The 27,370-nt window shown below is 45.5% G+C and overlaps 1 protein-coding gene across 1 annotated transcript in view; it reads left to right on the top strand.

The window, feature by feature from the left end:
• Positions 1–27,370, top strand: part of FAM178B (family with sequence similarity 178 member B) — a 180,628-nt gene that overhangs the window by 69,121 nt on the left and 84,137 nt on the right. Inside the window, exons 10-12 of the mRNA XM_035118861.3 lie at positions 8,118–8,223; positions 13,594–13,770; positions 15,663–15,760. Of these exons, the coding sequence (XP_034974752.2) occupies positions 8,118–8,223; positions 13,594–13,770; positions 15,663–15,760 (381 nt within the window). The remainder of the gene's footprint in view (positions 1–8,117; positions 8,224–13,593; positions 13,771–15,662; positions 15,761–27,370) is intronic.

The raw sequence follows: 27,370 nt of genomic DNA, 5'->3' as shown, positions 1-27,370 counted from the left end.
GCGCAGAGCCAGGTGTAACTTCCACTGCCTGGCAGTCAAGAGGCTTCCCACCCACGGGATTAACAGGCGGGTTTGCTTTGTTAAGGCTCTATTGTTGCCAGCGCCTGGGCAGGCTGCCAGGTCCCCTCCTGCTGTGTTTGGCCTTTGTGATTTGCTCTGCACCAATTCTCCTCCTCCTCCTCCACCATCACCTGATCACTTTTCACCTGAGCAAGAGTGAATTGAGCTGTTTTTACATAGCAGCCAAGTGCTCATGCCGTGTCTTATTCTCCCCTTTGCTCCTTTAGCTCTTGATAGCTCTGGGAGGGGAGAATCTAGCAGAACTGCGGTCCCATGGTTGAATGAACATAACACACAAGGGTCTGATTCCCTTCACACCTTTCCGCTTATTTACATGAGCAGAGATAGCTGAGGTCCTTTCAAAGGCTGTAGCAACATAACATTTACCTCTGTGGGAATGTGTGTCTTTGTTTGCTTTTTAGCAATTTGAGCAGAGGATGCGTGGGGAACACGCTGCTCTGGAATGGAAAATCCAACAGCCTAGGAAGCATTCATGGGGTTCGTCCGTTTGTTGAATGGTTTATAATGCTGTTCTTGTTTTGTTTGCATTTGGTTTCTATAGAAAGAAAAATGGGGAAATAAATATTAAAATGAAATGAAAAATCCTGTTTTGTTATCATGAGGGATGGGCAAAATACCGTGTTCTCTTACAAGATTTGACTGACTCGCATACCTAAAAAATCAAGTTTGAGGCTGCAATCCTAACTTGTTTTTGTTGTTTAGTCGTTTAGTCGTGTCCGACTCTTCGTGACCCCATGGACCATAGCACGCCAGGCACTCCTATCTTCCACTGCCTCCCGCAGTTTGGTCAAACTCATGTTCGTAGCTTCAAGAACACTGTCCAACCATCTTGTCCTCTGTCGTCCCCTTCTCCTAGTGCCCTCCATCTTTCCCAACATCAAGGTCTTTTCCAAGGATTCTTCTCTTCTCATGAGGTGGCCAAAGTATTGGAGCCTCAGCTTCACGATCTGTCCTTCCAGTGAGCACTCAGGGCTGATTTCCTTCAGAATGGATAGGTTTGATCTTCTTGCAGTCCATGGGACTCTCAAGAGTCTCCTCCAGCACCATAATTCAAAAGTGTCAATTCTTCGGCGATCAGCCTTTTTTATGGTCCAGCTCTCACTTCCATACATCACTACTGGGAAAACCATAGCTTTAACTATACGGACCTTTGTAGGCAAGGTGATGTCTCTGCTTTTTAAGATGCTGTCTAGGTTTGTCATTGCTTTTCTCCCAAGAAGCAGGCGTCTTTTAATTTCGTGACTGCTGTCACCATCTGCAGTGATCAAGGAGCCCAAGAAAGTAAAATCTCTCACTGCCTCCATTTCTTCCCCTTCTATTTGCCAGGAGGTAATGGGACCAGTGGCCATGATCTTGGGTTTTTTGATGTTGAGCTTCAGACCATATTTTGCGCTCTCCTCTTTCACCCTCATTAAAAGGTTCTTTAATTCCTCCTCACTTTCTGCCATCAAGGTTGTGTCATCTGCATATCTGAGGTTGTTGATATTTCTTCCGGCAATCTTAATTCCGGTTTGGGATTCATCTAGTCCAGCCTTTCGCATGATGAATTCTGCATATAAGTTAAATAAGCAGGGAGACAATATACAACCTTGTCGTACTCCTTTCCCAATTTTGAACCAATCAGTTGTTCCATATCCAGTTCTAACTGTAGCTTCTTGTCCCACATAGAGATTTCTCAGGAGACAGATGAGGTGATCAGGCACTCCCATTTCTTTAAGAACTTGCCATAGTTTGCTGTGGTCGACACAGTCAAAGGCTTTTGCATAGTCAATGAAGCAGAAGTAGACGTTTTTCTGGAACTCTCTAGCTTTCTCCATAATCCAGCGCATGTTTGCTATTTGGTCTCTGGTTCCTCTGCCCCTTCGAAATCCAGCTTGCACTTCTGCGAGTTCTCGGTCCACATACTGCCTAAGTCTGCCTTGTAGAATTTTAAGCATAACCTTGCTAGCGTGTGAAATGAGCGCAATTGTGTGGTAGTTGGAGCATTCTTTGGCTACTCTTCCCTTTTTGCAAGTAGACATTGTTAGGGTTGTGCTGTTAGCCGCTAAAAATCCCTGTGTGGAGTTTCATAACCTGCGACTCGCAATCCATTCTCCCTTGTGTCAAGGGCTGGATGATGTCATGGATGCTGTGATGGAACAGAGAAGTCTTGGCCCAGTTATGGTTGGCAGAGCAGCTAAATTGCAGCTAGGAAGCCAAATCTTGAAGTTTTATTTCCTGAAATTAAAACAGTGTCCAAACACTTGTTAAACTTTTCAAAAGCTTTTACTTATATAACATATAGCTAAAGAAGATATCTGCAAAGTATTTACATTCACATGCTTATCCAAGCATGGACTTGGTTTTTCTTAGTTGAAGATTACAGCTTCTTCCTTAAACATTCAAACAAATGGTGTCTTTCTCTCTTTCCAGTCCTTGCTCTCAGTCTTCTGCACATGACCCGGCTTGGCCATGCAGCTCCTTCTGAGAGGCTTCCCCCTTATCCTTTCAACAGGCTTCTCCTTCCTGCTTCTTTGGGAGAACATCAACTTCTGTGCATCAACTTCACATGCATTCATCCAGAAGCATAAGCACTCCTCTCCTCCCTTGCATCAAGAGGGAGAGTTCTCTAACACAGTCTCTTCTTCCATGTTCATGGAGACGCCACCATTAGAGCCAGTCACTCACCCACAAAACAAAATGGATAATGAGATACCTCCCATGTGACAAACTGAGAGAAGCTTCTCTAAACCAGAGACATCCCTGGAACATAGGGACCTTGGGAGCATCTGTGATTATGATGGGAGGAGTGCCTGTGGAAAGGGGGTTTGTCAATTGCAATGATTCCTAAAGGGTGAGATGCATCTCATGAAGTGACACGTGGGTGTGGGTGTCAATAAACAAATAAAAGCAAAGCCTTAAACAGCTTGGAAGCAAAGTACCAGGAGGGTTTTTGGCCGGCCGGCCTGCCCTTTAAGGTCACCTGCTCCAGCTCCTCATGCTGTTCTCTGAGTGCTCTGTCCATCTGAGGAGAGACGGATCCTAGATGGAGAGAGGGGATTTCAGGTGGTGTCCTGCTCCAGTCATGGGATACACTCACTCCTGACCAGGGCAGCATTTGCAGGCGCTCCACCACTGTAACCATTCACCATTATTGGGCAGAGTAAAAGAGTGCAGTCAGAGACACTGGTAGGGTGTCAGCAGCCAGACTTTCTCAGGTGATCTCAGGGCCAAACTGCAAATGTCAATAATATGCTGGTGACAAACAGCTCTGCTTCTCCTTTACATCTGCAGGTGAGGCAGTGGAAGTGCTGGACCAGTCTCTTGCCTCAGTAACCCACTGGGTGAGAGCCAGCAAATGGAAGCTCAATCCAGATAAGACAGAGGCCCTATTGGCAGGAGGTTCCCTGTTAGTGGATGGCTGGGAGGTGGCCTGCTCTTGATGGGGTTGCACTGCCTCTGAGGGAGCGGCTACATAGCACGGGGGTCCTCCTGGATCCTTGGCCATGGTGGCGCAGAGGGCCTTCCATCAGCTTGGGCTGGTGGCCCACTTTTGCCCCTCTCTTGGCAGCAATAAATCGCATGACTTCTGTTGTCTCTAATCTCCAGGTTAGATTGAGGCAACGTGTTATATGTGGCACTGCCTCTGAAGACAGTCTGGAAACTTCAGCTGGTGCAGAATTCAGCTCACCAGGGCAAAATGGTATGAGCATATTACACCAATCCTGGCTCGAATGCACTGACTGCCAGTTAATTTCTGGGCCCAATTCAAAGTGCTGGTTTTGACCTATAAAACCATAAACAGGTCAGGACCACAATACCTCAAGGACTACCTCTCCCCATATGAACCGTCTTGGGCTCTGTGTTTGTCATCTGAGGCCCTTCTTTGTGTGCCTTCTCCAAGAGCGGTCCAGAGGGTGGCAACTTGAGAACAGGCCTTTTCTTCAGTGGCTCCCCATTTGTGGGATGATCTCCCCATGGAGGCTTGTCTGGCATCTTCAATATATATCTTTAGGTGCCAGGTGAAAAATATTCTATAACCTTTTTGTGGGGAATATTGTTTGTTATTATGCTGTGTATTTGTTGTCTTTTAAAATTGTGATCCACCCTGTGATCCTCAGTTGAAGGGCACTGTAGGAAATAAACAAATGAACAAATGGAATTAGTCCCATAGATCCACCCTTAAGTGCAGGACTCTCTTTTCCTTTTTCCAAATCCCCTACTGCGATCCAGGTAGGGACCCAAATGTGTTTACGGATAAAGGGGCTTTAACCTTGGGGTCCAAATACATAACGGACTTCCTGTGCCTAGAATTTGCCTTGCCAAACAAAAAGTACAATTGAAGCAATTGGGATCTTTGGGGGCGAAGCAAATTGCAGCCATGGGCCCCCTGCTCCAGATTGGGGCCATAGTGGATTGCAAATGGTTAATGTCGCTTGCCCTGATGAGAGGGATCTTTGGGGAGCTGACTATTTGTGAAAACAAAAACCAGAAACCTGCACTTATGGACAGAGCTACATGCAGTTTTGCCCCAGTGTGTCTGGAATGAAGAGGTCCTTGCCTCCTTGCTTAACAACATTGCAGCCCAAATATTTTCTCCTGTAGAACGTACTGAGAGCCAGGCTAGCCCCTTTATATACAATCTATTTCTGGGTTCCATTTCTTGGTAATGCTGGGTGTGTTGGGGTATCAAAACAGCGGGACTTTAGGGCCTAAAGGTAAATTTTGCAAAGGTTGAGGCTATGTGCTTCAACGCCCCACCTCATACCCAAAAAGAATTCGCCAGCATCACCAAGATAGAACTTTGCTGCACCAAGTTCAGATACCTAGGGGAACAAATACTTTAACCAGAAACCTCAACATATTATACCTTCACAACTACAACCCCTTGTGGTGACAAATCAACAATGACCCGAGGAGATGGGACAACACCAACTTCACTCTCTCAGACAAAATAGCCATGATCAAAATTATCACCATCCCAAAATTAACCTACTTATTCCAAACCCTCCCAATCTGGTTTCCCCCAGCCCAGCTTCACAAATGACAGAAGAAATTGCACTCATTTATCTCCTCACACAAAAACCAAAAATAAGCCCCAAAAACCTGCACCTCCCCTCCTCAGAAGGAGGATGGGGAACCCTCAACATAGAAGCATATTACATCGCCAACCAAATACAGTGGTGCCTCGACTTACGAATTTAATCCGTTCCAAAGGCACCTTCATAAGTCGAAAAATTTGTAAGTCGAAAAATGCTGTTGGAAACGTGATTTCCCATAGGAACGCATTGGAAACGGAAAAATTCGTAAGTCAAAGCAACCCTATCTAAAAATTCGTAAGTAGAAAATCCCTATCTAAAACCGCCACGATTTTTTTCCAGATGTCGAGACATTCGTAAACGCGCGGCCATTACCCCCATTCGTAAGTCGAAAAATTTGGTTGTTGAGTCGTTTGTAAGTTGAGGTACCACTGTACACCACATAATACCTTAAATCCTAGAAGACGAGACAAAACAATGGGTACGCCTAGAGAGGGACCCAATTGAAAATACCCGCACCACAGCAAACCCATTCCTCGCAAACAAACTAAGGAAAATCCCCACAACACTAAACAGGTTCACACAGACCATGCCTAAAGCATGGAAAGAAGAAGTAGGCAAACTGTCCCCAACCCCATCCCCACTAATTCCCCTGGCACGCCACCCATTATTCCACACGCAGCACAAAACCTCCAGATAAAAACCTGGCAGGCCAAAGGCTTATACCACCTAGCAGACTTCTACAAAACCAACAAATCCATATCAACACAAGAAATACAGGACAAATTAGGGGACACCCAAATGCCCTGGCTAACACACCACCAAATTACATGCCCTTGGAAACAACTCAGTTGTCAAATCAGCAGAAACTAGGCTCTTGACAATCTTCAGAAGGGATGATATCCACAATATACAAAATGACACGGGGACAAATAGAAGAAGACACCTTCACATACCCCTTTATCACATACCCAGCCCAACAAAACAACAACAAGAATCCGGCGACAGCATACAAATCAATTTGGCTAACCTGATTCAAAAATACACACTCACACTCCGCTCACACAAAAACAAACTTCACTACAGCCAATCAAAGACAACCAACCACACCCTAAGCCACCCCAACCTCTCTCACCACCAAGGAAATACAAGCAAATAGTAAAGAGAACCCACACAAGTGACACTGACAGAAAACCCCACACATACTCTAAGTAGAATACAGTAGAAGCATTGCCACCTGACCCCACCCCCACTCACCATTCCCACCTCCACCTGTTTCCCCCTTTTCTTCCTAATCTAACACTAATGTCTCACAACAAATGAAACTGATCTGTAGAAAACACAACTTGAAAAAGAGACATTGCACATACTTTTGTCAAGGAAGAAATGTTTAACAAAAATATATTATAGGCTAAACAAAGCAACAACCACAATAACAGTGGGCCTGAACTTGGGGAGCTGGCATAGGCAGACAGATTCTACCTTTTAGCCAAAGTTGAGTTTAGATTCGTATTGCCTATACATTTAAGACTCGTGTGAAAATGCCTGTGCTTTGGAATAAAAAAAGAGTTAAAGATGGGGCTGCGGTGTGTCCACCCCCCACCCCACCCAAGGAAATTAAAGAACAGTGCCTGTTTTTATGAGACTTCTCATCAACAGGATGGTAAGAGTTAAAAATGTGGTATTAAGAAATGAGAGAACTTTCTTTCATCCTGATTAAATTATGCAGTCTTCAATGTAGGTCAGACTTTTGAGCTTAAAGCCTGCTAATAATAAAAAGAGGCATTTTTTAAAAAATCACTTTCGGTTATGAAGAAGAGGAAGAAATAAATAAAAGAGAATAAAGGGAGGGTGGAATCAGAGCTGCCGTCTGATCCTGCATGTTCAGTTTCAGCCCAAAGCAATCTGAGATGGCTGAGAAATTGAGCCTTGAAATTGAAGATTTCTAATGGGAACGAAGGGTGGGGGCTGAGCAGTGAGATCCCCCCCCCTGTTAGATTTGCTGAGCAGAAATCTGAAGCAGAGTGTGAAATCGCCTTTTGCTCCACGTTGCCATGATGAAAGCATGTGTTGGAAGCCCTACACTCCCTGGGTTAGGATGAAGTTATTTCTCAAAACATGCCAGACTCAAGTGGTTTCATGTGGGGAGGGGGAGACTATGAAAAAGCATAATTATTCCAGCTCCGTCCAGTTGAGTTTACTTAGTCCCAATGGAAAGAAAGAGTTGCAACCAGTGCTTTTTTGTGACAGTCCTCCTTGGTATGGAGAATAGTCACCTCTTTTTTTTTTTTTTGCTGTCCAAGACCAACCATTTTGTGTTGACACCTGCAACACATTTATCAAGTTATCAGTATTAGCACCCAATTTGTTACCAAAAAATGGGGTGTTGGAGGACGGGCAGTACCTCTGGTGTGGGACACATCATGCTCCTTTTGGGGTAGTTCTTCCACCTTTGGTCCGCACCCTACGCTCAGCTCTCACCCTTTGAAACAATTTTCAGATTGTTCCCATGTTTAATGGTTGGAAACTGTACTGGTGAATGATCGTTTTTTTTAGACTAAAAAAGATAAAGAATGATCTATGGTCACCAATGTCCCAAGATCAGTTTTCTGATCAAAGCATTCTCTGCATAGAGAGTGATAAACTGTGACTTATGGATTTTAATGATATAATTGATGTTTGCATCCAAAAGAGCTCGAAAGAAACTGTTCTGTATATAGTGTATATAGTGTTATAATAATGTACCTATGATTCTCCTATGAATGTTCTGTGTTAATGTGTTCATTCATCTCATACTTTTGTAAACTTATTAAAGGTTATACAGTTATCAACAATCTTTTAATTCATGCTAAAATGTAAACGTTCTGCTTTCATTGCGTAGATAAATAAGAGAGTGAGGTTTCATTGTTTGGCATTCCCAAGGTCTTCAGCCTAGGGACTCCAGGCCTGGTGCTAGAGCATCCGGAGTTGCCCTTGGTCTCCCGCTGTTGACCTCCTCCTTGTTCCTTTTGCCTCCAGGGTTTCTGAACACCTTCCTGGCTCCGCAGACATGAAGAGCGAGAGCCTTCCTGAGGGAGCGTCTTGGCAGCTCACCTTGACATCAGTGCTTGGAGATATATTTAAGGTAAGTGTCAAGCAAAACACCTGCTGCATCCAGACATAGCTACTCTCAGCTGTCGACCCAGCATGAAAACATGCCGACTGCATTCTGGGCACATGTCCCAATCTCTCTCTCCAGACTGAATTTAGGAGAAGCAATGGAAACTGGATTTGTACTGGGTGGATTGGCAGGCCCTGGTGCCATCTCTCTTCTCAGAGCAGTTTTTCAGGGGTTAAAAAGGCTGTTTGGTTTTTTAAAACAAACAAACAAACAAACAAACAAACAAACAAACAAGAGTTTCATGCAGGGTACTCACAGAGTGGGGACGGGGGATTAAACAAACAGCTTGTCTGAATCATGGGGAGACAAGTGCTGTGGAAGAGGTGGTCATGATTTGATTTGAAGGCTGTACATGTGTCCTTCACAGAGTGAAGGCAACACAGCTCACCTGCAGCATCAAAAGCTACACCTGCTCTTGTGTCTGTTCATATGCAACCACCATTTTCTGGCTGAGACACAGACAATGAGGGAGGGGTTTAGATTATCTAAAGCAGGTTCTGGAAACTAACATTACACATGATCTGTTGGGAGGCCCAGAATGTGATAGGTTCCAGAAAGCCTTGTTTGTCAAAGACAACCTATGTGACTGCCCCAGATTCTGGATGAGGAGGCCCTATTTAATAGCAAAGATCCAAAGCCTAGGTGCCCTCAACATGTTTTGGAGTGCTGGAGCTGATGGGCATTGTAGTCCAAAACATCTGGAGGGCACCAGGTTGGGGAAGACTGAGCTAGGCCCTGGAAATAAGGTTGCACAATCTGGTTCTGGTGTTAGCTAATCCGGTTTCATTCACCCTGTGTGTGGATTAGCTCCTCTTGCCTCCCTGCAGCGGCCTGCTCCTCTGCCTTCCATCCTCCTAATCCGCTGTTTGTCACACACCGCAATCATCTCTGTGGCAGCTAATTGTGATTCTCCTACGCAGGGGATTAGGATTTTCAAGTGGTGATGGGGGGAAGCACCGCTGAAACCATCACAACCTTAAAGTGTCAGAGCTATTTGTTACACAGAAGCATTCCTGGTGTGACAGCGTGAGCCCAGAAATCTGATGTGCCAAGAAAAATGCTTGCAACAAGGACCAATTTTCCATGCTTTGTGTGACATACAGCTCAGAAACAGGGCTTGGTTAAAAACTTTAAAAAGTGAGCTGCTGAATCAAATGCAAGGGCTGTGAAGCAGGGTGACAGTCCATGGATGCAATTTTTCTTGTTGCTATGAAACTGTGACAGCAGCGCAGTTACATTCACAGAAAACTGCAACTGATGTGCTAGGTTTCTTTTGCAGGGGGTGGATAACATTTTTCCAGGGACAAAGATGTGGTTTGCTAGCTAGGGGGAACATAACACCTTGCAACAGAAACACCGTCTTCGGGGAAAGGCACCACTCCTCTACATCATCAAAGGCTCTGCATGTTGGAATTATGATAAATTTTGTAATGCAAGCTGGTATATATGGGTTTTCCCAATCTGAATCATTTAGATTGGGAATTTGAGCATGCCTTTGTGCAGAGTTTTAGAACCTGCTTGGCCGAAGAGCGTGCCATGGCCAGCAAAAGGGGAAAGAATCTCCTGCAACAGACAAGCAGTCATGCCTGGGCACAAAGAGCCTGCCCCTTCCTGGGGGCTCTAAATGGAAAGCTGCACAGAAACTGCTCTTCCTTTAGTCTGGCCTTGCGGAGGTGAAAATGGGTGAATAACTGGCATGGCCAATGCTGACACTTAGCTAAGTCAGACCGCTGCTTGTTTGAAGATCCCATTGGAGAAACCCTTAATCCACCCTTCCTGTTGCTGTTATGGCTCTTGGGACTGAAGTAAGGAGGACGTCCTAAGGATTATACTAGTAAAGGAGCAGCATGTTCTTTTGGTGTTGGGGGGGGGGCATCTGTCTTCCCCAGGCAAGAAGTGAAGACACAGAGCAGGTCTCTAGTTCAGGCTCCTCTATCACCAAATCATACAGTCCCCAAACTAAATAGCTCCTGGAGCTCCTCAGATTTACTGTTGAACACTTCAGATATGCTAGACAGGTATTGCTTTTTGCATCAGAGGGGAAACCAAGTCACAAAGCGAGTGTTATTCTGCTTGAGAATTGGTGCTAGAACCTGGATTGCCCCATGGTCCACCACTTCCTTCTGTCTTAGACCAACAACTTCATTCCCCGACTTGAATTCAGCAAGATAGTGCTTTAGATTTCCACCCTTCCTTTCATCTTGGCCACTTCCACTACAGCCTTCAGCACAGAGACGTAGGCTGCCTCTTGTTACCTCCGCTGAGTCCTCCTCAGCATGGGAGAGAACCACCAGTTCTTCCTTCTTGTATTATGCCAGAGGACACATTCAGATAGACGGCAGCTTAAGCTTTACTGCAATAGCCTGTGATCAATATTTCTGTGATCAATAATGCTTGTCATACATCTATGACATACATGTCATACATACTGACTGTCTCCAATGATACCAGCCAGCCCGAGTCATGTAGTTGGTCTCAGTCTTTACAATCAGAGCAGAAACGGGGGTTAGCAAGGCAAGTCTGGTCCAGGTCAGAGTCAAAGCAGAAATAGATCCAGGCGCATAAGGACTGCTTCCACATAAGATAATTAACTACAAACTCCAAAATTTTGGATCCCTCCAAACCTGTGTCAAAGTTTTGTAGTTGTTTTGCAGCATTTTACAAGGAAGACCCCACATTTTGCACCACCTCACAAATTGAGCAGTTGACACATCAAACATGAGGTCCGTAGTTAACACCCCAAAATCCAATATTGTTTGATTTACTCCAAACCGGTGCCAAAGTTTGGCAACAGTTTTGCAGCATTTGGCAGTGAAAACCCCCATATTTTGCAGTGCCCCACAAACTAATTGCTCCTCAAACCTAGGGTCAAAGCTATCACCCCAAAACCCAATAAACAGCCTGTTTATTGAGCATTCATCCTGATTTCCTTGCACAAAGTTTCATGGAGGTTAGATAACACCTGCTATTTATTGAGCATTCTGATATGTTTACAATGTTGTGTCAAGTTTTATCCTACACTTTCCAGTGCATTTTCCTGTTACTTTCCTTACTGCAAAAAGCCCTTTTTGGGGGGAGGGCAGTTTTGCTGGTATTCCTGTCTGCAATTTGTTTTACCTGTTTTTAATACTGAAATTTAAATTGTGACCTGCCCTGAGACTTTCAATATAAAATAATAAATAAACAAACAACAATAATAATATTAATAATACCACCATATAAAGGTGCAATTAACATTTTGTTGCACCGCCCACTATTGCCCATCCCCACTGGCATTTGGCACCCCAAAAGAATGCTTAAATATTCCTCAACAAACCATATCTGTTAATCTTAATGATAGTATGTGATCGTATCTGATGTTAGAACAACATAGTCATATATACAGAACAACAAGCAATATAGGCTGCCATTGTAAAACAAATAAGGCTGATACACAACGTATTTTCTGGACTTGTCCAAAAATAAAGAAATTCTGTTGTGCAATGATAAAAGAAATAGAAACAGTCACAGGGTATACACTTTTAGTAGATCCATTGGTTATCCTTTGTGGATATATTAAAGACCGTGTTATAACGGATGATAAAAGACTGGTTTTTAGTTTACAGTATTATACATATGCTCATAAGTCATAACTGAGGGGAAATAAGGACCCCCTCGTTGAAAGGCTGGATAATGTGTGGGACACTGTAAATATGATCAAATTAACTTACTTAGTCAAAGTCAGAGCAGGCAAGCAATCTTATTATTGTTTTATAGAAAAATGAAGTGCATTTATAATGTATTGGTGTAATAAAGTACAGGAAAAAGCAAATCCACACATTTTATTAGGTATATGATAATGCATTTCTGTATAATTATACAGAGACTTTATGCATATCAAGAAAGCAATATGTACTACAAGTTTCCATTATTATACTTTTTTATTACTTCTCTTTTGTTCTCTCAAATTAATATTGTATATACGTTGGGGGGGGAGAGAAATTATATATAAAGCGAGAGAAAGAGATAATGCAGCCCTTAGGCTTAAAAAGGTTCCCAACTCCTGTTCTAGTCCTGGGTAGAAACTACAAGGAGACCAGCAAAGAAGTCCCTTAATAATCAGTCTGAAGCTGAGTTCTACAGATAGGACTTCAGACTTACTGCTCTTTCCAGGCATGGTCCACACTTTTAAGCTCCGCATCTGAGCACCGTGTTTTATTCCTTCATGAAAACCTGCTCTTTAAAGCTCAATTGGAGCAAATGTCAATCCATGGAAAGCCCAAATTGACATTTGCTCAACTTTAAAGAGTGGGGTTTTGTGGGGAGAATTTGGGGCAAAAAACCAACGCTTGGACATGGAGCAGTAAAGCAAGGACCTGTGCCTGAATACAGTGGGACTAAAAATAAGTGTGGATAAGCCCTGTGTCTGGCTTCCTTGGCATGTTCTGTGTTGCGTTCTCATAGCCCCCCTGAAAATGCCCTGGGAGACACTGCCCATCTCCAGGCCATTGCTCTAAAAACACAGTATTATCATCTGTATTGCTACTAGACTTTTGCACCCATCTGGCACTTCTAATCTACAAAGTGCTTCTCTATCGTTGTTGTGTTAGGACCCGGTGACTTGTTATTTCCACATTATAGATGGGAACTAATAGTGAGAGATAGTGGCACAAATTCATGTTAGAGGTGGTCCTCAGACATGAATCTTGCTGGATCCCAAGCCAGTGCTCAGTGCTCAGTGCTTCAGGCCACACTGATCACTGTGCTGTGGCAGGTAGTAGGATTGATCTGGGAGCTTGGATGCCTGCCTGCCGGCTCATAGCTGCCAACCCTCCCTTTTTTGTGGGAAACTCCCTTATTCCAAGCCACAGCTGGCAACCTTCCCTTTTTTGGCTGGAAATTCCCTTATTCCAGTGCCGTTTCCCACTGCTATCCTGCATTGTTAGATATACCGTAGACTGTCCCCGGGACAGGTGAGGCTGCTGATCCCTTATTTTCAAATCCGAAAGTTGACAGCTATGTGCCAGCTAGCCATGAATGCATGCCAAATTAATCTGTATGTCTTATCCAACTGGTGTTGGATAACCTCCGGGAAGCTTTTCTTATGATATTCCTGGTGGGTCAGGCTTGGGGAAGACCCCCTGCCTCATTCTCACCCTGCCACATCCTCCTGACACTAGTTACAGGTAGGTAGCCGTGTTGGTCTGACGTAGTCGAAACAAAATAAAAAAAATTCCTTCCAGCAGCACCTTAGAGACCAACTAAGTTTGTCATTGGTATGAGCTTTCGTGTGCATGCACACTTCTTCAGATACACTGAAACAGACACTGTTTGGGTTTCTCCTTTCCTTCCTAGTTTCTGACATTGTGTGTGGCATCCCATCCGCACTCCTACCCTGACCGCCATCGCTTGGCCCTCCTCGTGTTGCTCTGCCGGCTTGGCCTGGACAAGAACCTGCGGAAGCATCCACAGACAGGGCTTCAGCAACTGCTGCTGGTCCTGTTTGAAGGCATCCAGGACTGGTCAGGAAAGGTAGTGACCTCTCCAGTTAGTACACTCGTGAACAGAGTTGCCTCCCCTTTTTTGCTGACTCTGCTTGTGTGTCTTTAACTTTTCCATGTCCAGAAAAGCTTCACCTGCTGAATTTCTGTCTGCCATGCTGCTGTCAAAGACAAAGGGGCAGTAAAAGAGTTGCCAGTCTTTCCTGTCAGAAGGAAGAATTTACCACTAAAAATTCTGCACCATCAGAGTTTGCTGTTACTATTTTATCCTGTAACTCTGCATTACTTGTTCTCTGTTCCCTGTTCTTTTGGTGCCTACCTGTTCTTGAATAATAATATCTTTGAGTATACAGAATAGGAGTGGAATGCCCGGTGGTTTCTTGTTCATGATTTCTGCTGCTGTACCCATTCACAGTATTCACACTCTTCCATTCTTCTAATCTTTGGCTTAGAATAAAACTACTTTTGGGGGAGGGAGGAAACAAATGCGGGTCAAGCAATCTGAATAAGTGATACAATATAAGGAAGTGTATGCATATTTGCTCAAGATACATGACTTATTTGGGGGCTTAGATTTTGGGAGATTGGTTTTCATGTGGGGGGGTCCTACACGTTGTCCTGGTTGTGGATAACAGCAGCAGCAGCAGCAACAAGAGCAGAGCTTTTCAGTGTGCAATGCTGCACAGTAAGGTTAACTATGGAGAGTCCCTGCCCCTAGGCACTGCTGCTTCTTACAATCCATGTGTCCCTCCTTCTTGCCTTCAGAGAAACCTGCTGCAGCGATAGGGTTCCCCTCCGTTGGAGCGCTGCTGATCCAGGCTTGTCCTCTGCCTCTTTCTGCAACACAGCCAGCAGCATCTTCCATTCAGCTGCTTAATTAATGGCAAGGCTAAATGAACCTCTGGCTTGAGCTTTGGTTCAGCAATTCCCTGCAGAGCCTGACAGAGCTGCTGGCATTTGTATGCTTCTGTCTGGAGCTGACATGCTTGGCTGGGCTGGGGTCCCAGCAGCCTGCTGGGGGGAGACAGGCACTGTGTTGAGACTGTTCCAGATCAGATCTCCAGCACCCCCTTCCAGCTGCAGTCTGGCCTTGAACACCCTTAATGGGGAAAGAGTCCCCAGGATTTAATACCAGCTGTTGGTTAGAGGGATATAGCTGTGCAACAGGGAGAAACTCAGGTTAGTTTAATATCAGCTGAGAGCTAGTGAGCAAAGGACATAAGAGCTGCACTGAGCATCATAGAATCATAGAAACATAGAGTTGGAAGAGACCACAAGGGCCATCCACTCCTTACTTATTCTGGGCTGTGTTTCCCCTGCTGAATGATCGGCTCCATATTCTTCAGGTCAGGCATTGTTTTCTTTTTTGGAGAAGACTGAGGCAAAGAAGGCGTTGAGGAGTTCTGCCCTTTCTCTATCCCCTGTTCTAAAAAGGTTGGCTCCATGTTGCTTGCATGTCACCGTGCAGCTGAACAGACATCAGGCTCCACAAGAACTTTAGAGTGCTGCCAGAGATGGCCAAAGGTCCATCTAGTTTAGCATCCTGTTCCTCGCAGAGGCCAATAAGATGCTTGCTGCATTTCTCTGTCCTCCACCCAGGCAAGCAACATGTGTTGTGGCAGTTCAAGGGCACATTCCTGCCAGGCAAAAGCACTCGAGGAGGGGATACAGCAGGACCTGGTAAGGGGTGTGGCCTGGGGAAGGACATGTCTCAGGGAGAGTTCAAAGGGGCCTGAGGTTCCCTGCCATGGTTTATGGGAAGCTTGCAAGCAGGACATAAGGGCCATAGCCTGCAGAAGTTCACTGGAGCTGTTCGTCTTGAAACATCACCCACCCACTCCGTCTCATCCTTCTCCCCATAAGTAACCATCTCAACCCACCTCCCTGGAAACTTCACAACTGACACATCCTTTTCTTTTGCAGCTGCCAGAATTGTGCAGGTCCCTCTGCCATGTCTCACAGCACCATCACAATTTGGTAGCTGTTGTGCGTTCCTTTCCTGACACCACAGCCAGAGGACGGTGAGTTTGCCCTTGTTCAGGAAGAACGGGAGGGAAGACTTGCTAAAGAGATCCTGGAAGAAGTGTGGCTAGATGTCTCTGGAATTTTGACATGTGTGAGGCACTAATTACTGTATTGCAAGTGCCTGCAGTACTCAGACCTAAATGTTTCCAGGGGGTGCTGCTGCTAAATCAGAAACATGGCCGTGCAGTGAAACATGCTGTTATATGGGAAGTCCCCTTCTCTTCTTCTCTCTCTCCCAGTGCTTCCACTCTGCTCACAGCCTTTCCCCATTTAGAATGCCAGCTCCTTCCTAGCCTCCCCTGTCCAAACAGAGTGTCAGCATGTTGAGAAATGTGTGCTTTGGGGGAAAAGAAAGTGGGGGCAGGAGTGTCTATTTCAGACCACATTATTTAGAATGAGAACATGGTGCAACTTAAAACTGAGACCACAGGCATCGCATTGTGATGCACTGAGGGAGTTGGTGGTGGGACTGATGACAACGTCGTCTCTGACATTGACTGGCTTCACCGATCCAATGTCTATCATGTGGCCGTGGAACAGGCAGAGGATCCTCTGGCTGGGGGGGGCAGTAGTGGTGGTAAGGGTTTAGGAAAAAAAGGAAGCACAGACTGCAATTTCAGCAAGCCGAAGGAAGCACAGAGGACTCAGAAAGGAAGGCTGGAAGGTGCGAGTACTCCAGGGGAAGATCAGAAAAGGGAGCAGAAGGACAAGAGAACGGGCAGAGGTGGAAGGCACGCATGGCCCCAAAAACAGCTTCTTAAAAAGTTACAAGCAAGGACAAAGTGATTTGGAATACCCACCCAAATCTCTGGCAGCTGCTGCAGGAGCAGATCTCTAGTGTAAAATTGTTAGGATAATGGAATTTTGAGGATTTAGCCCAGAGGCTGCCATAATCTCTTGCTTGCCAGCCTGTCTCCTTTCTCCAGCTCCTGTACTAACTTTTCAATCCAATGACCATGATACCGTAGTCCAGCAGTCGTGCTGTGAGAATCATGTCGTTGCACGTGCGTTTGAATGATGTCTTAGACTGCATTCTACTTGCAGTGGCAAATCCGTACCCTGATCAGAACATATGTCTCAGGGCCCCTCCAGATGTCCTTGGTGTGTTCATCATGATTTGTGCACTTCCCATTCCATTTCCACCTGCGAAAGGTTTGAGGCAGTTTGGGGGGCAGTCTGATGCACTTAGTGCATGCACCATAGTTTCCTGCTGAAATCCATACCTTTTTCTATACTGCAAATGCTCCTGCTTGTAATAGTGCAGGAGTGATAACGCCTCCCACATACTTCCTGTTGATGCCAAATACTGTGGCATCCTGTGGGGGAAACAAGCTGTGGCTCAGCACAACAGTCACAGCCTGAGCATAAAAACTCCAAAAGTGCAGAAATAAAAGTATGGTGTCATGGCATCCTGCACTCAGAGAGGATATGGGAGAAGATGTGAACGCAGACAATGGCATGGACTGCGTTAAAGTGGAGGTGCAATAATGCAGGAACACGAGGAAACAGCGCAGAACAACTGATAAAGCCGTATGAAGTGCGGATGGTCCATGCCAAAGGCATTATTCATGTGTAAGTGATATCTTGCCACATCCGCCTGCAATAAAACATCAGTCTGGATGTGCCCTGAGGAGGAGAGAGAGTGAGCCTGGGTGGTGGTGGAGTGGAGGCAGCCCCCCCCCTCTCAAGAACGTGTGGGCCAGCGTCTCCTCCACGGAAGCCCACCTCACACCATTTCCCTCCCTCAGAGAAGGGGAGATTGCATGATTAAGACCTCCTCCATAAGGCCTTCTCATGACTGGTCATCATGGTGGACTGCCCAGCTGGTGGTGTTTGGTGCGGGAGACAGCAGCCCACACACCAGTTGCGGCACCGGCTATGCCAAGACCAGCATCTCTGACGTATGAACAGAGAAGCATGGAGACGGGGAGAAATACCAGCTGGTGTAAGAAACATTTGCGGGGGTGGGGAGGGTCTTCCATAGTTCCTTGATAGTGCGGTGGGTGGTGGTTGCGCACACAGGAATTTCCTAGCCAAAAGGTTTGCTTGAAGATTCCTAGTCCTACAGATCTGATAGACAGATTGAAGTGAAATGTTTCTGAAGGTGTTGCTGTTGTTCCTGTTTGGGGGCACTAAAAGGGCACTTAGCAGCTTTACGGAGGACCTGAGCAGAAGCTGCAACTTTAGGGTTGCTAGATTAGCTTATGGCTCATAGGAAGTGCTGCATTCTATGCATCCCTTGGATATTAAAGCATTGCTCATCTCCACATTTCTACACATGTCCTCTTGTGGGAGCCGACTTCAGCGGCAGATCTGATTTGGGGGGGGGGACAGTTGCCGGAAGGGAGTGGCTCAGATGAGAAGCCCCGAATCATCTGTAACCACACAAAGGCCTCATCTCCTTTCTGAAACCTGCTGCTCTTCATGGGGCCCATTTCCTTCTTTGGGAGGTGTGGCAGAAATTTCCAGATTGCCTTTTCCTTTGCACATTGCTTGGGAGAGGAAAGGCATTCAGCCATCCATTCCTAGGGTCAAGGGTTCAAGTCCCAGCAAAGGGAAGCGGAAGCAGAGGGGTGAGATGAACTCCCATGGCTTCCTCTGCGCACAGGCTGCTTCCACCCCATCCTGCTCGCTCCCACCCAAGCCGGCACGAGAGCTGACAAGAGCCTCAGGAGATCAAGGCCAGGCTCAGAGGAGGGAGAGAACTCGAGTGGTTTGAGAGCTGGTTTGAATAAAGCCTTGTGGCCCTCACTTACAAAAGGAGGCACTGATTTTCAGCCCAGTCTTGTGCATGTTTACTGTGAAAGCTGTTTGGCAGTAGAATGGTCTCCCTCGGGAGGTTGTGGACTCTCCTTCCTTGGAGGTTGGATGACCATCTGTCATGGATGCTTTAGTTGAGATTCCTGCATTACAAGACAAGGGTTGGACTAGAGATCCCTTGGGGTCCCTTCCAACTCTACCATTCTTTGTTCTATGATTCAATGGGCTTCTTCCGAAGTATATAGGACCACAACCTTACAGTTTATCCCCTCTCAGTGACCCCTGCTTGTTTCCACGTGCCAGTTCACCTAAATGAGGGTTGTCGAGTGACTGAAGATCTTTTGTGTGTGTGTTATTATCAAAGAGTAAGCTTCCCTCCTTTTCTCCCCATTCCTGACCACTTTATCTCACCTACCCTGAGACCAAAAGTCTCGCCAAATGGTCTCAGCTCATTAGTACATAAAATCATAGAATCATAGAGTTGGAAGAGACCACAAGGGCCATCCAGTCCAACCCCCTGCCAAACAGGAAACACCATCAAAGCATTCTTGACATATGGCTGTCAAGCCTCTGCTTAAAGACCTCCAAAGAAGGAGACTCCACCACACTCCTTGGTAGCAAATTCCACTGCCGAACAGCTCTTACTGTCAGGAAGTTCTTCCTAATGTTTAGGTGGAATCTTCTTTCTTGAAGTTTGAATCCATTGCTCCGTGTCCGCTTCTCTGGAGCAGCAGAAAACAATCTTTCTCCCTCCTCCATATGACATCCTTTCATATATTTGAACATGGCTATCATATCACCCCTTAACCTTCTCTTCTCCAGGCTAAACATACCCAGCTCCCTAAGCCGTTCCTCATACGGCATCGTTTCCAGGCCTTTGACCATTTTGGTTGCCCTCTTCTGGACACGTTCCAGCTTGTCAGTATCCTCCTTGAACTGTGGTGCCCAGAACTGGACACAGTACTCCAGGTGAGGTCTGACCAGAGCAGAATACAGGGGTACTATTACTTCCCTTGATCTAGACGCTATACTCCTCTTGATGCAGCCCAGAATTGCATTGGCTTTTTTAGCTGCTGCATCACACTGCTGACTCATGTCAAGTCTGTGGTCTACCAAGACTCCTAGATCCTTTTCACATGTACTGCTCTCAAGCCAGGTGTCACCCATCCTGTATTTGTGCCTTTCATTTTTTTTTGCCCAAGTGTAGTACCTTACATTTCTCCTTGTTAAAATTCATCTGCTTCTTCTTTTGCCTGACCCAAAATGGAGCTGCAGGTGAAACCAGTCACTTGTATGCTTAGCAGTGCCTGGCCAATTCATGGCTACAAAACAACATGAACATGAGCATCCTGGCCTTTCACTAAGGCTCCTGGCTGTACCTGCCACCCCGTTGCTCTAAAGCCCTGTCCCCCACAACACACAGTTGCTGTGCCTCAATTATTAGCTTGTCGGGAAATGTTAAGCATAATAGTTGCTCTAGAGGATTCCTAGACTTTTGCAGTGGACTGTCTACTTCTGTTACTGTGAAGGAAAGGGCTGCTCATGAATACTCAAATACATGAAGTGCTTCCTTCTTGGACGGAGCTGAAGTGGAACGCTGCATTTCTGCAATGGCCCTGACAATAACATGCCAATGTTAGCTATTCTTCTATAGGTCAGTCAGTTTAAGACAAGTAGCTCAACCAATGAGAAGTTGGGGGTATGTTTTTATTGCATGGAATTGTATTCCCAGTTAAGAAGCAGTGTATAACAGCAGGAAACTCATATTGCTTTCAGAACAGCTGCTTATTGAGCATTCATGCTAATTCGTTTGTAAGGAGATGAGATTATTATTATTTCATTATTTATTAAGTCTATATACCACCCTTCATCCGAAGATCACAGGGTGTTTTACAGTTACAGGTAGGTAGCCGTGTTGGTCTGAGTCGAAGCAAAATAAAAAAATTCCTTCAGTAGCACCTTAAAGACCAACTAAGTTTATATTTTGGTATGAGCTTTCGTGTGCATGCACACTTCTTCAGAAGTGTTTTACAGGGTGTTTTACAGTGTAATTAACTGCCTCAAAGCAAGTGTTGTTATCCAACACTTTCCAATCCATTTTCCCTTCACTTTCCTTACCACACGAAGTCCAATCTTTTGGACAAGTGAGTTTGTTGTCCTAAACAGCTTTAATTGTGAAACCTGAATTTACTGGTATGTTATTGCAGATATTAATATTGCCTAATTTGAAGTGAGTGGAAGCTAAGAACTGATTCCTTTTGGAAGACCCATAAAAATATTATTAAAACTTACTTGCAGAACTCTTCTAAACATAACAGAAACATCAAATGATATATCCAAAACATCCATACAATGTCTTGTGCTGTCCAGCACAGGCTCAACATCTTAGAAAATATGAAATAATCCAAACAGACCTAGAAGCAGAGGTCTGTCTCTCCCCACAGCCTGCATCCTGCCTTAGGCTGTCTACCTGGAGACCTTCATTTACGTCCAACAGAGTTGGAGAGAGAACAAAGAACCAACCACCACCCTTCCTTTTATGACATATTTGCAACTCAATACCTTTGTCACATGATCCAAGGTTACAACACATGTTAGCTAGCAGAAAACAATGATTTGTTAATTATCAACTCGGCAAGAGCTCGGAGTGATCTTCTTGCTTTTCTAAAGTTTCAGTGGAATCTCCCCATATTAAACCTTTTCACCAACACACATTTAGCCATTTTTTTTTCATTTTAAACCTTCATCAATGCACAGGCATTTCCCCATTTCTGTGTGAATTAAACCAATTATACTTAACATATGTGACTAAATCCCACCTGAATACGGCATCAGTCTGCAAGTACCCTCAGCAAGTTCTGAGGGTTTGTTGGACATTATTCCCCACTTCCCCCACTCTTCAAGTTCGGGGTCTTGGTTTGCACATTTTGTTCCTTCCATCCCTTTGCGTCTCTACCCTCTTTATCTGGAAGAAATGAGCAAGCAAACTGGGGTCTTCTGTATTTCTTTGAATGTGGGATCTCCTTGACTCCTCATGATATGGGACGCATTACAGAAAGCTCTAGAAATAAGCAAGGGACACCCAAATTTGGCTGTTCACTTTTCTGTGAGGTGGGGCAGTTGGGGTTGGGAGTGGAGGTGGGCCTGCTTGCAATTTTACTCGGGGGCTGCCCAACATACTTGAATGCCTGAGATGGAAAATCTCAGTGATGCCCCCATCATCAGTACCACTTCCATGAATTAATTCAGGGTACAATCCCATGGGATGTTCTTTTGGGCAAGCTTCATTGGAATGAATGGGGATTGTGTAAGCATGCTCTCAGGTTCTTCCTATTCAGCCCAAGACATTTTGCTCCCTAAGTTGAAGGACAATATATTGACTTACCCCGCTTTCCACGTACAAAAGCTGACCAGATGGGCAGCTGAAGCTTACTTCCACTCTGTCAAAGGCAGAGCATTCTCCACCACACTTGCAGCCTAGGGTTAGGCACACACAGCACACACAGGCTTGTCCTACAGCACGTTGATATTACTCCCTGCCCCTCAGCATCTGCCACCTGAGGCAGGTGCCTCACTTTGCCTAATGGTAGGGCTGGCCTTGTTTCTGCTCATTTTGGTGCTACCTGCAGAGTGTGTGTGTGTGTGTGTAAAATGTCCATGTTTGTGTGCGGCCACTTTTCTCCAAAACCGCTTGACCGATTGCATTGAAATTTTGACACAACGTTCCATTCCAATACGCGAGTGTTTGCATAAACTTAGATTATATAGATGTCACACCTGTCACAGGTTAAAACATGACTTTGTGTAAAAAAAATAGTGCCCTCCATTGGACGTCAAAGGAACAGACGCCATATCCTTTTGTGTAGCAATAGCGCTATCTGCTGGATGTCAAAGACACCTCGGGGAACTCGGGTGGGGGGGAGAAATCTACGTTTCCACACTCCCGCCCCTCTCCTCCTCCTACCTCGCCATCCATAGCTGCCGGGCGGAGAGGGAGGCCGGGAGGCAGCCCGGGCCTTGCCGCTCCTCACCTCCAATGCTGACGCCGTGAGAGCCAGACCAGGCCGTACCTCACCTATCCTCGCCTCTGCCTCTGGGCGGAGAGGGAGGCTGGCAGGCAGCCAGCCCGGGCCTCGCTGCTCCTCACCTCCCATGCCAATGCCGTGAGAGCCATGCCGGGGACCCTGACTGAATCACAGCAACGCGTGGCTGGGTACAGCTAGTAAACACAAACACACACACACCTCCTTCCAGAAGATAGTGCTCTCTGCAGGATCAGGTATGTCTGTCCTCCACCCTGCCCTTAAATGCCCTCAAAATCCATTTCTGAGGAGACCTCCTCACCTTGCCTCATGGAAGGATTGTGGGATGTGGTGAGTAATGTCCAAACAGACCCTAAGTTTCCTTTCTGCCTTTTGAAAAGTTAGGGCAGTTCCAGAGGTTAAAGCAGGATAATAACTCTACTTAGCTTTGTATAATCCTGACAGCTTTGAACAGGCATTAAGTATTTTATCTCCTTTCCACAGGCACAGAGGGGTGAATGACTTCCTTATGTAATGAGATAAAAGTCTGAAAAGTGACTTGCCACCTCCTGGCTCCCCATAATTTGCATTCATTCCTCAGCAGTGATCTGCTAGGGGCCTGGACTCCCGAGTTCTCTTCTCAACTCAGCTCCTGGTGCCTTTTTTTATTGTGCATTCATGAAGTTTTGTGCTCCTGATGGTTACATGTTATCCTGCTTTCAATACAGTTTGTAGCTACAAATGCTCCAGGGTGGATGTCCTGCTTAATTTCCAGTCAGTGCATGCCCTGTAGCTTCCCTCTGAAATCCTGTAACTTTTAATACCACAAATATTGGGGTCGGGTGCCCTGCTTTTGCGCAGAGTGTCCTTCTGGACAGCAATGACGCAGTAGCATTGGGGAAGCATTGCAGAGGGGCTAATAATGGTGAATGATGTGTAGACTGTCCTGTTTAAATCCACCACTAATACAGTGGTGCCTCGCTTAACGAATGCCCTGCTTAACGAAATTTCTGCTTAACGAAAGGTTTTTTCTAGCGGAGGTTGCCTCGCTAGACAAATTCGTTTTATGAAAAATTCATCTAGCTAATTGCGGTTTCCCATAGGAATGCATTGAAATTTAATTAATGTGTTTCTATGGGCAAAAAAAAATATCAAAAAAAATTTCAATGCATTCCTATGGGATTCGCTAGACAAATTTTTCATTATAAGAAAAGACCCGTGGAACGAATTAAATTCGTCTAGCGAGGCACCACTGTACCGTACTCTGTTCTTGTATTAATGACACAGTGCACCTGCCAACAATCACCCATCCAGAGGGATCCCACATCTTCTACTTGCTTTGGAAATCTTCTTTTTGAGAAGTATTTAGACCTGCATTTTAGACAACATATAAATCATTCCTCGAGATCATCTATATTTCTGTCCAGCTGACTGGCTCTAATCTACACTGTAAGCCTCAGATGAGATGAGTTACTGGCCAATGTGGATAGTTCTCTTTTAATTGCGGCACAAACTGGACGTGGCAGTAAGGATCCCTTGGCAGCGCATTAGAGATGAATAGGAATAGGAGCAAGCAGGAGATCTTCTTAGGGACCAGAGTGTGCAGGTTAGGAAGGTTTAAGATAATTTCCCTTTCTACTGCTGAATTTCCCCCTCCGAGACTAATAGCAGCATGGGATTGATTTTTGTTAGGATTATAGTTGCATTGTTGAAAATTTTGTGTGTTTGGGGAAGGGGCTCACACTAGTTATCATATATCTTTATATCCCTGATTTCCTTCTAAGTGACGCATTTAACAGCTTCATGTCTTGTGTGACCCTGAAATGCAATTGTGAGGTGCTGCAAATCTGAGTGCTTCTTTTCTCCCTTGGGCTATTTATCCCCTCAGAATCAGCCCGCCGCATTACGGTACTTTTCTGTCTATAAGGCAAAAAAGGCGGGGAACCCCATATCTTTCCTTTCATGAATGAGAAAGCAGCAGGGAGGAGAGGCGTTTTGCTCAGGAAAATAGCCTGGAGGGAAAGGTTCAAGTAGCCAGTCCCCAGTTGTCATCCCACCCCACGGCATGCTGCTCCAGGCACATTGTCAGCCCCCTATAACTAATTTAAGTTGTAACCCGGTGCATCTCACCCATAGATGCTAGTGGTGTGGGGTGCCAGGGCGCCAAGTTCTGGAGGGCGCCAAGGAAGAGGTGGAGGCTGGACGCGGCACCTCCCGGCATCAGCTTGCCACCTTTGACCGTCTCCGCCATGCTGAACTGAAGCAGTGCCATGCCCGGAGCCTCTGTCTGACATGGCCACCGCAGCATGAAGCGGCCAGCTGAGCTGGAAGGCACCGCAGTCAGCCCCCGCCTCTTCCCCGCTGGAGGAGCTGCCCTTCAGCCGCTGCCTGCCTCCTAGAGTTGGTTCTGTCTTGGGCCCAATCTTATTCAACATCTTTATCAATGACTTGGATGATGGGCTTGAGGGCATCCTGAGCAAGTTTGCAGATGACACCAAATTGGGAGGGGTGGCTAATACCCCAGAGGACAGGATCACACTTCAAAATGACCTTAACAGATTAGACAACTGGGCCAAAGCAAACAAGATGAATTTTAACAAGGAGAAATGTAAAGTACTACACTTGGGCAAAAAAAGAGGAAAGGCACGAATACAGGATGGGTGACACCTGGCTTGAGAGCAGTACATGTGAAAAGGATCTAGGAGTCTTGGTAGACCACAAACTTGACATGAGTCAGCAGTGTGATGCAGCAGCTAAAAAAGCCAATGCAATTCTGGGCTGCATCAATAGGAGTATAGCATCTAGATCAAGGGAAGTAATAGTACCACTGTATTCTGCTCTGGTCAGACCTCACCTGGAGTACTGTGTCCAGTTCTGGGCACCACAGTTCAAGAAGGATACTGACAAGCTGGAACGTGTCCAGAGGAGGGCAACCAAAATGGTCAAAGGCCTGGAAACGATGCCTTATGAGGAACGGCTTAGGGAGCTGGGTATGTTTAGCCTGGAGAAGAGAAGGTTAAGGGGTGATATGATAGCTATGTTCAAATATATAAAAGGATGCCAAGCAGGAAACACCATCAAAGCATTCTTGACATATGGCTGTCAAGCCTCTGCTTAAAGACCTCCAAAGAAGGAGACTCCACCACACTCCTTGGTAGCAAATTCCACTGCCAGCAGCTCTTACTGTCAGGAAGTTATTCCTAAGGTTTAGGTGGAATCTTCTTTCTTGTAGTTTGAATCCGTTGCTCTGTGTCCGCTTCTCTGGAGCAGCAGAAAACAACCTTTCACCCTCCTCTATATGACATCCTTTTATATATTTGAACATGGCTATCATATATCACCACTTAACCTTCTCTTCTCCAGGCTAAACATACCCAGCTCCCTAAGCCGTTCCTCATAAGGCATCGTTTCCAAGCCTTCCAGCTTGTCAGTATCCTTCTTGAACTATGGTGCCCAGAACTGGACATAGTACTCCAGGTGAGGTCTGACCAGAGCAGAATACAGTGGTACTATTACTTCCCTTGATCTAGACGCTATACTCCTCTTGATGCAGCCCAGAATTGCATTGGCTTTTTTAGCATCTGCATCACACTGCTGACTCATGTCAAGTCTGTGGTCTACCAAGACTCCTAGATCCTTTTCACATGTACTGCTCTCAAGCCAGGTGTCTCCCATCCTGTATTTGTGCCTTTCATTTTTTTTGCCCAAGTGTAGTACTTTACATTTCTCCTTGTTAAAATTCATCTTGTTTGCTTTGGCCCAGTTGTCTAATCAGTTAAGATCATTTTGAAGTGTGATTCTGTCCTCTGGGGTATTAGCCACCCCTCCCAATTTGGTGCCATCTGCAAACTTGACCAGGATGCCCTCAAGCCCATCATTCAAGTCATTGATAAAGATGTTGAATATGACTGGGCCCAAGACAGAACCCTGTGGCACCCCACTAGTCACTTCTCTCCAGGATGAAGAGGAGCCATTGATGGTCAGTCAGTCAGCCAGTTACAAATCCACTGAATGGTAGCATTGTCTAGCCCGCATTTTACCAGCTTCTTTACAAGAATATCATGGGGCACCTTGTCAAAGGCCTTGCTGAAATCAAGATAGGGTATATCCACAGCATTCCCTTCATCTACCAGGCTTGTAATTCTGTCAAAAAATGAGATCAGATTAGTCTGACATGACCTACTTTTCAGAAACCCATGCTGACTTTTAGTGATCACAGCGTTCCTTTCTAGGTGCTCACAGACCGTTTGCTTAATGATCTGCTCTAGAATCTTTCCTGGTATTGATGTCAGGCTGACTGGGCGGAAATTGTTTGGGTCCTCTCTTTTGCCCTCCTCCAGTCTGCTGGGACTTCGCCTGTTCTCCAGGAATTCTCAAAGATTATTGCCAGTGGTTCTGAAATCACCTCTGCCAGTTCTTTTAATACTCTTGGATGTAGTTCATCTGGCCCTGGAGACTTGAATACATCAATATTAGCCAAGTATTCTTGTATTACCTCCTTACTTGTATTACCTCCTTACTTGTATTACCTCCTTAGCTTTTCTGACTTTGTCTCTACACGTGCTGGCCTTCCAGTATCCTTCCAGTATCCTTCCTCATACACACACTTAAAAAATAATAATCTTATTTTTATTCCCTAGGTTGTAGAATCTTACGTGCTCTATCCCCCATTGGCAAGCCCTACCCCCAAGACCCAGTATTTATAGAAAGGCGGTGAGAGTTGGAGAGAAGAGAGAGGCTTCCAATTAGCATTTTTAAAATGCCAAATGAATGCGACAGGAGACAATTATAGCTTTTGTGAAACAATTTGGCTCTTTCCAGGGC

The sequence above is a fragment of the Zootoca vivipara genome, chromosome 6, assembly GCF_965207765.1.
Source record: "Zootoca vivipara chromosome 6, rZooViv2.hap1.1, whole genome shotgun sequence".
Classification (NCBI taxonomy): Eukaryota; Metazoa; Chordata; class Lepidosauria; order Squamata; family Lacertidae; genus Zootoca; species Zootoca vivipara.
This window is presented reverse-complemented; position numbering and strand designations above follow the sequence as displayed.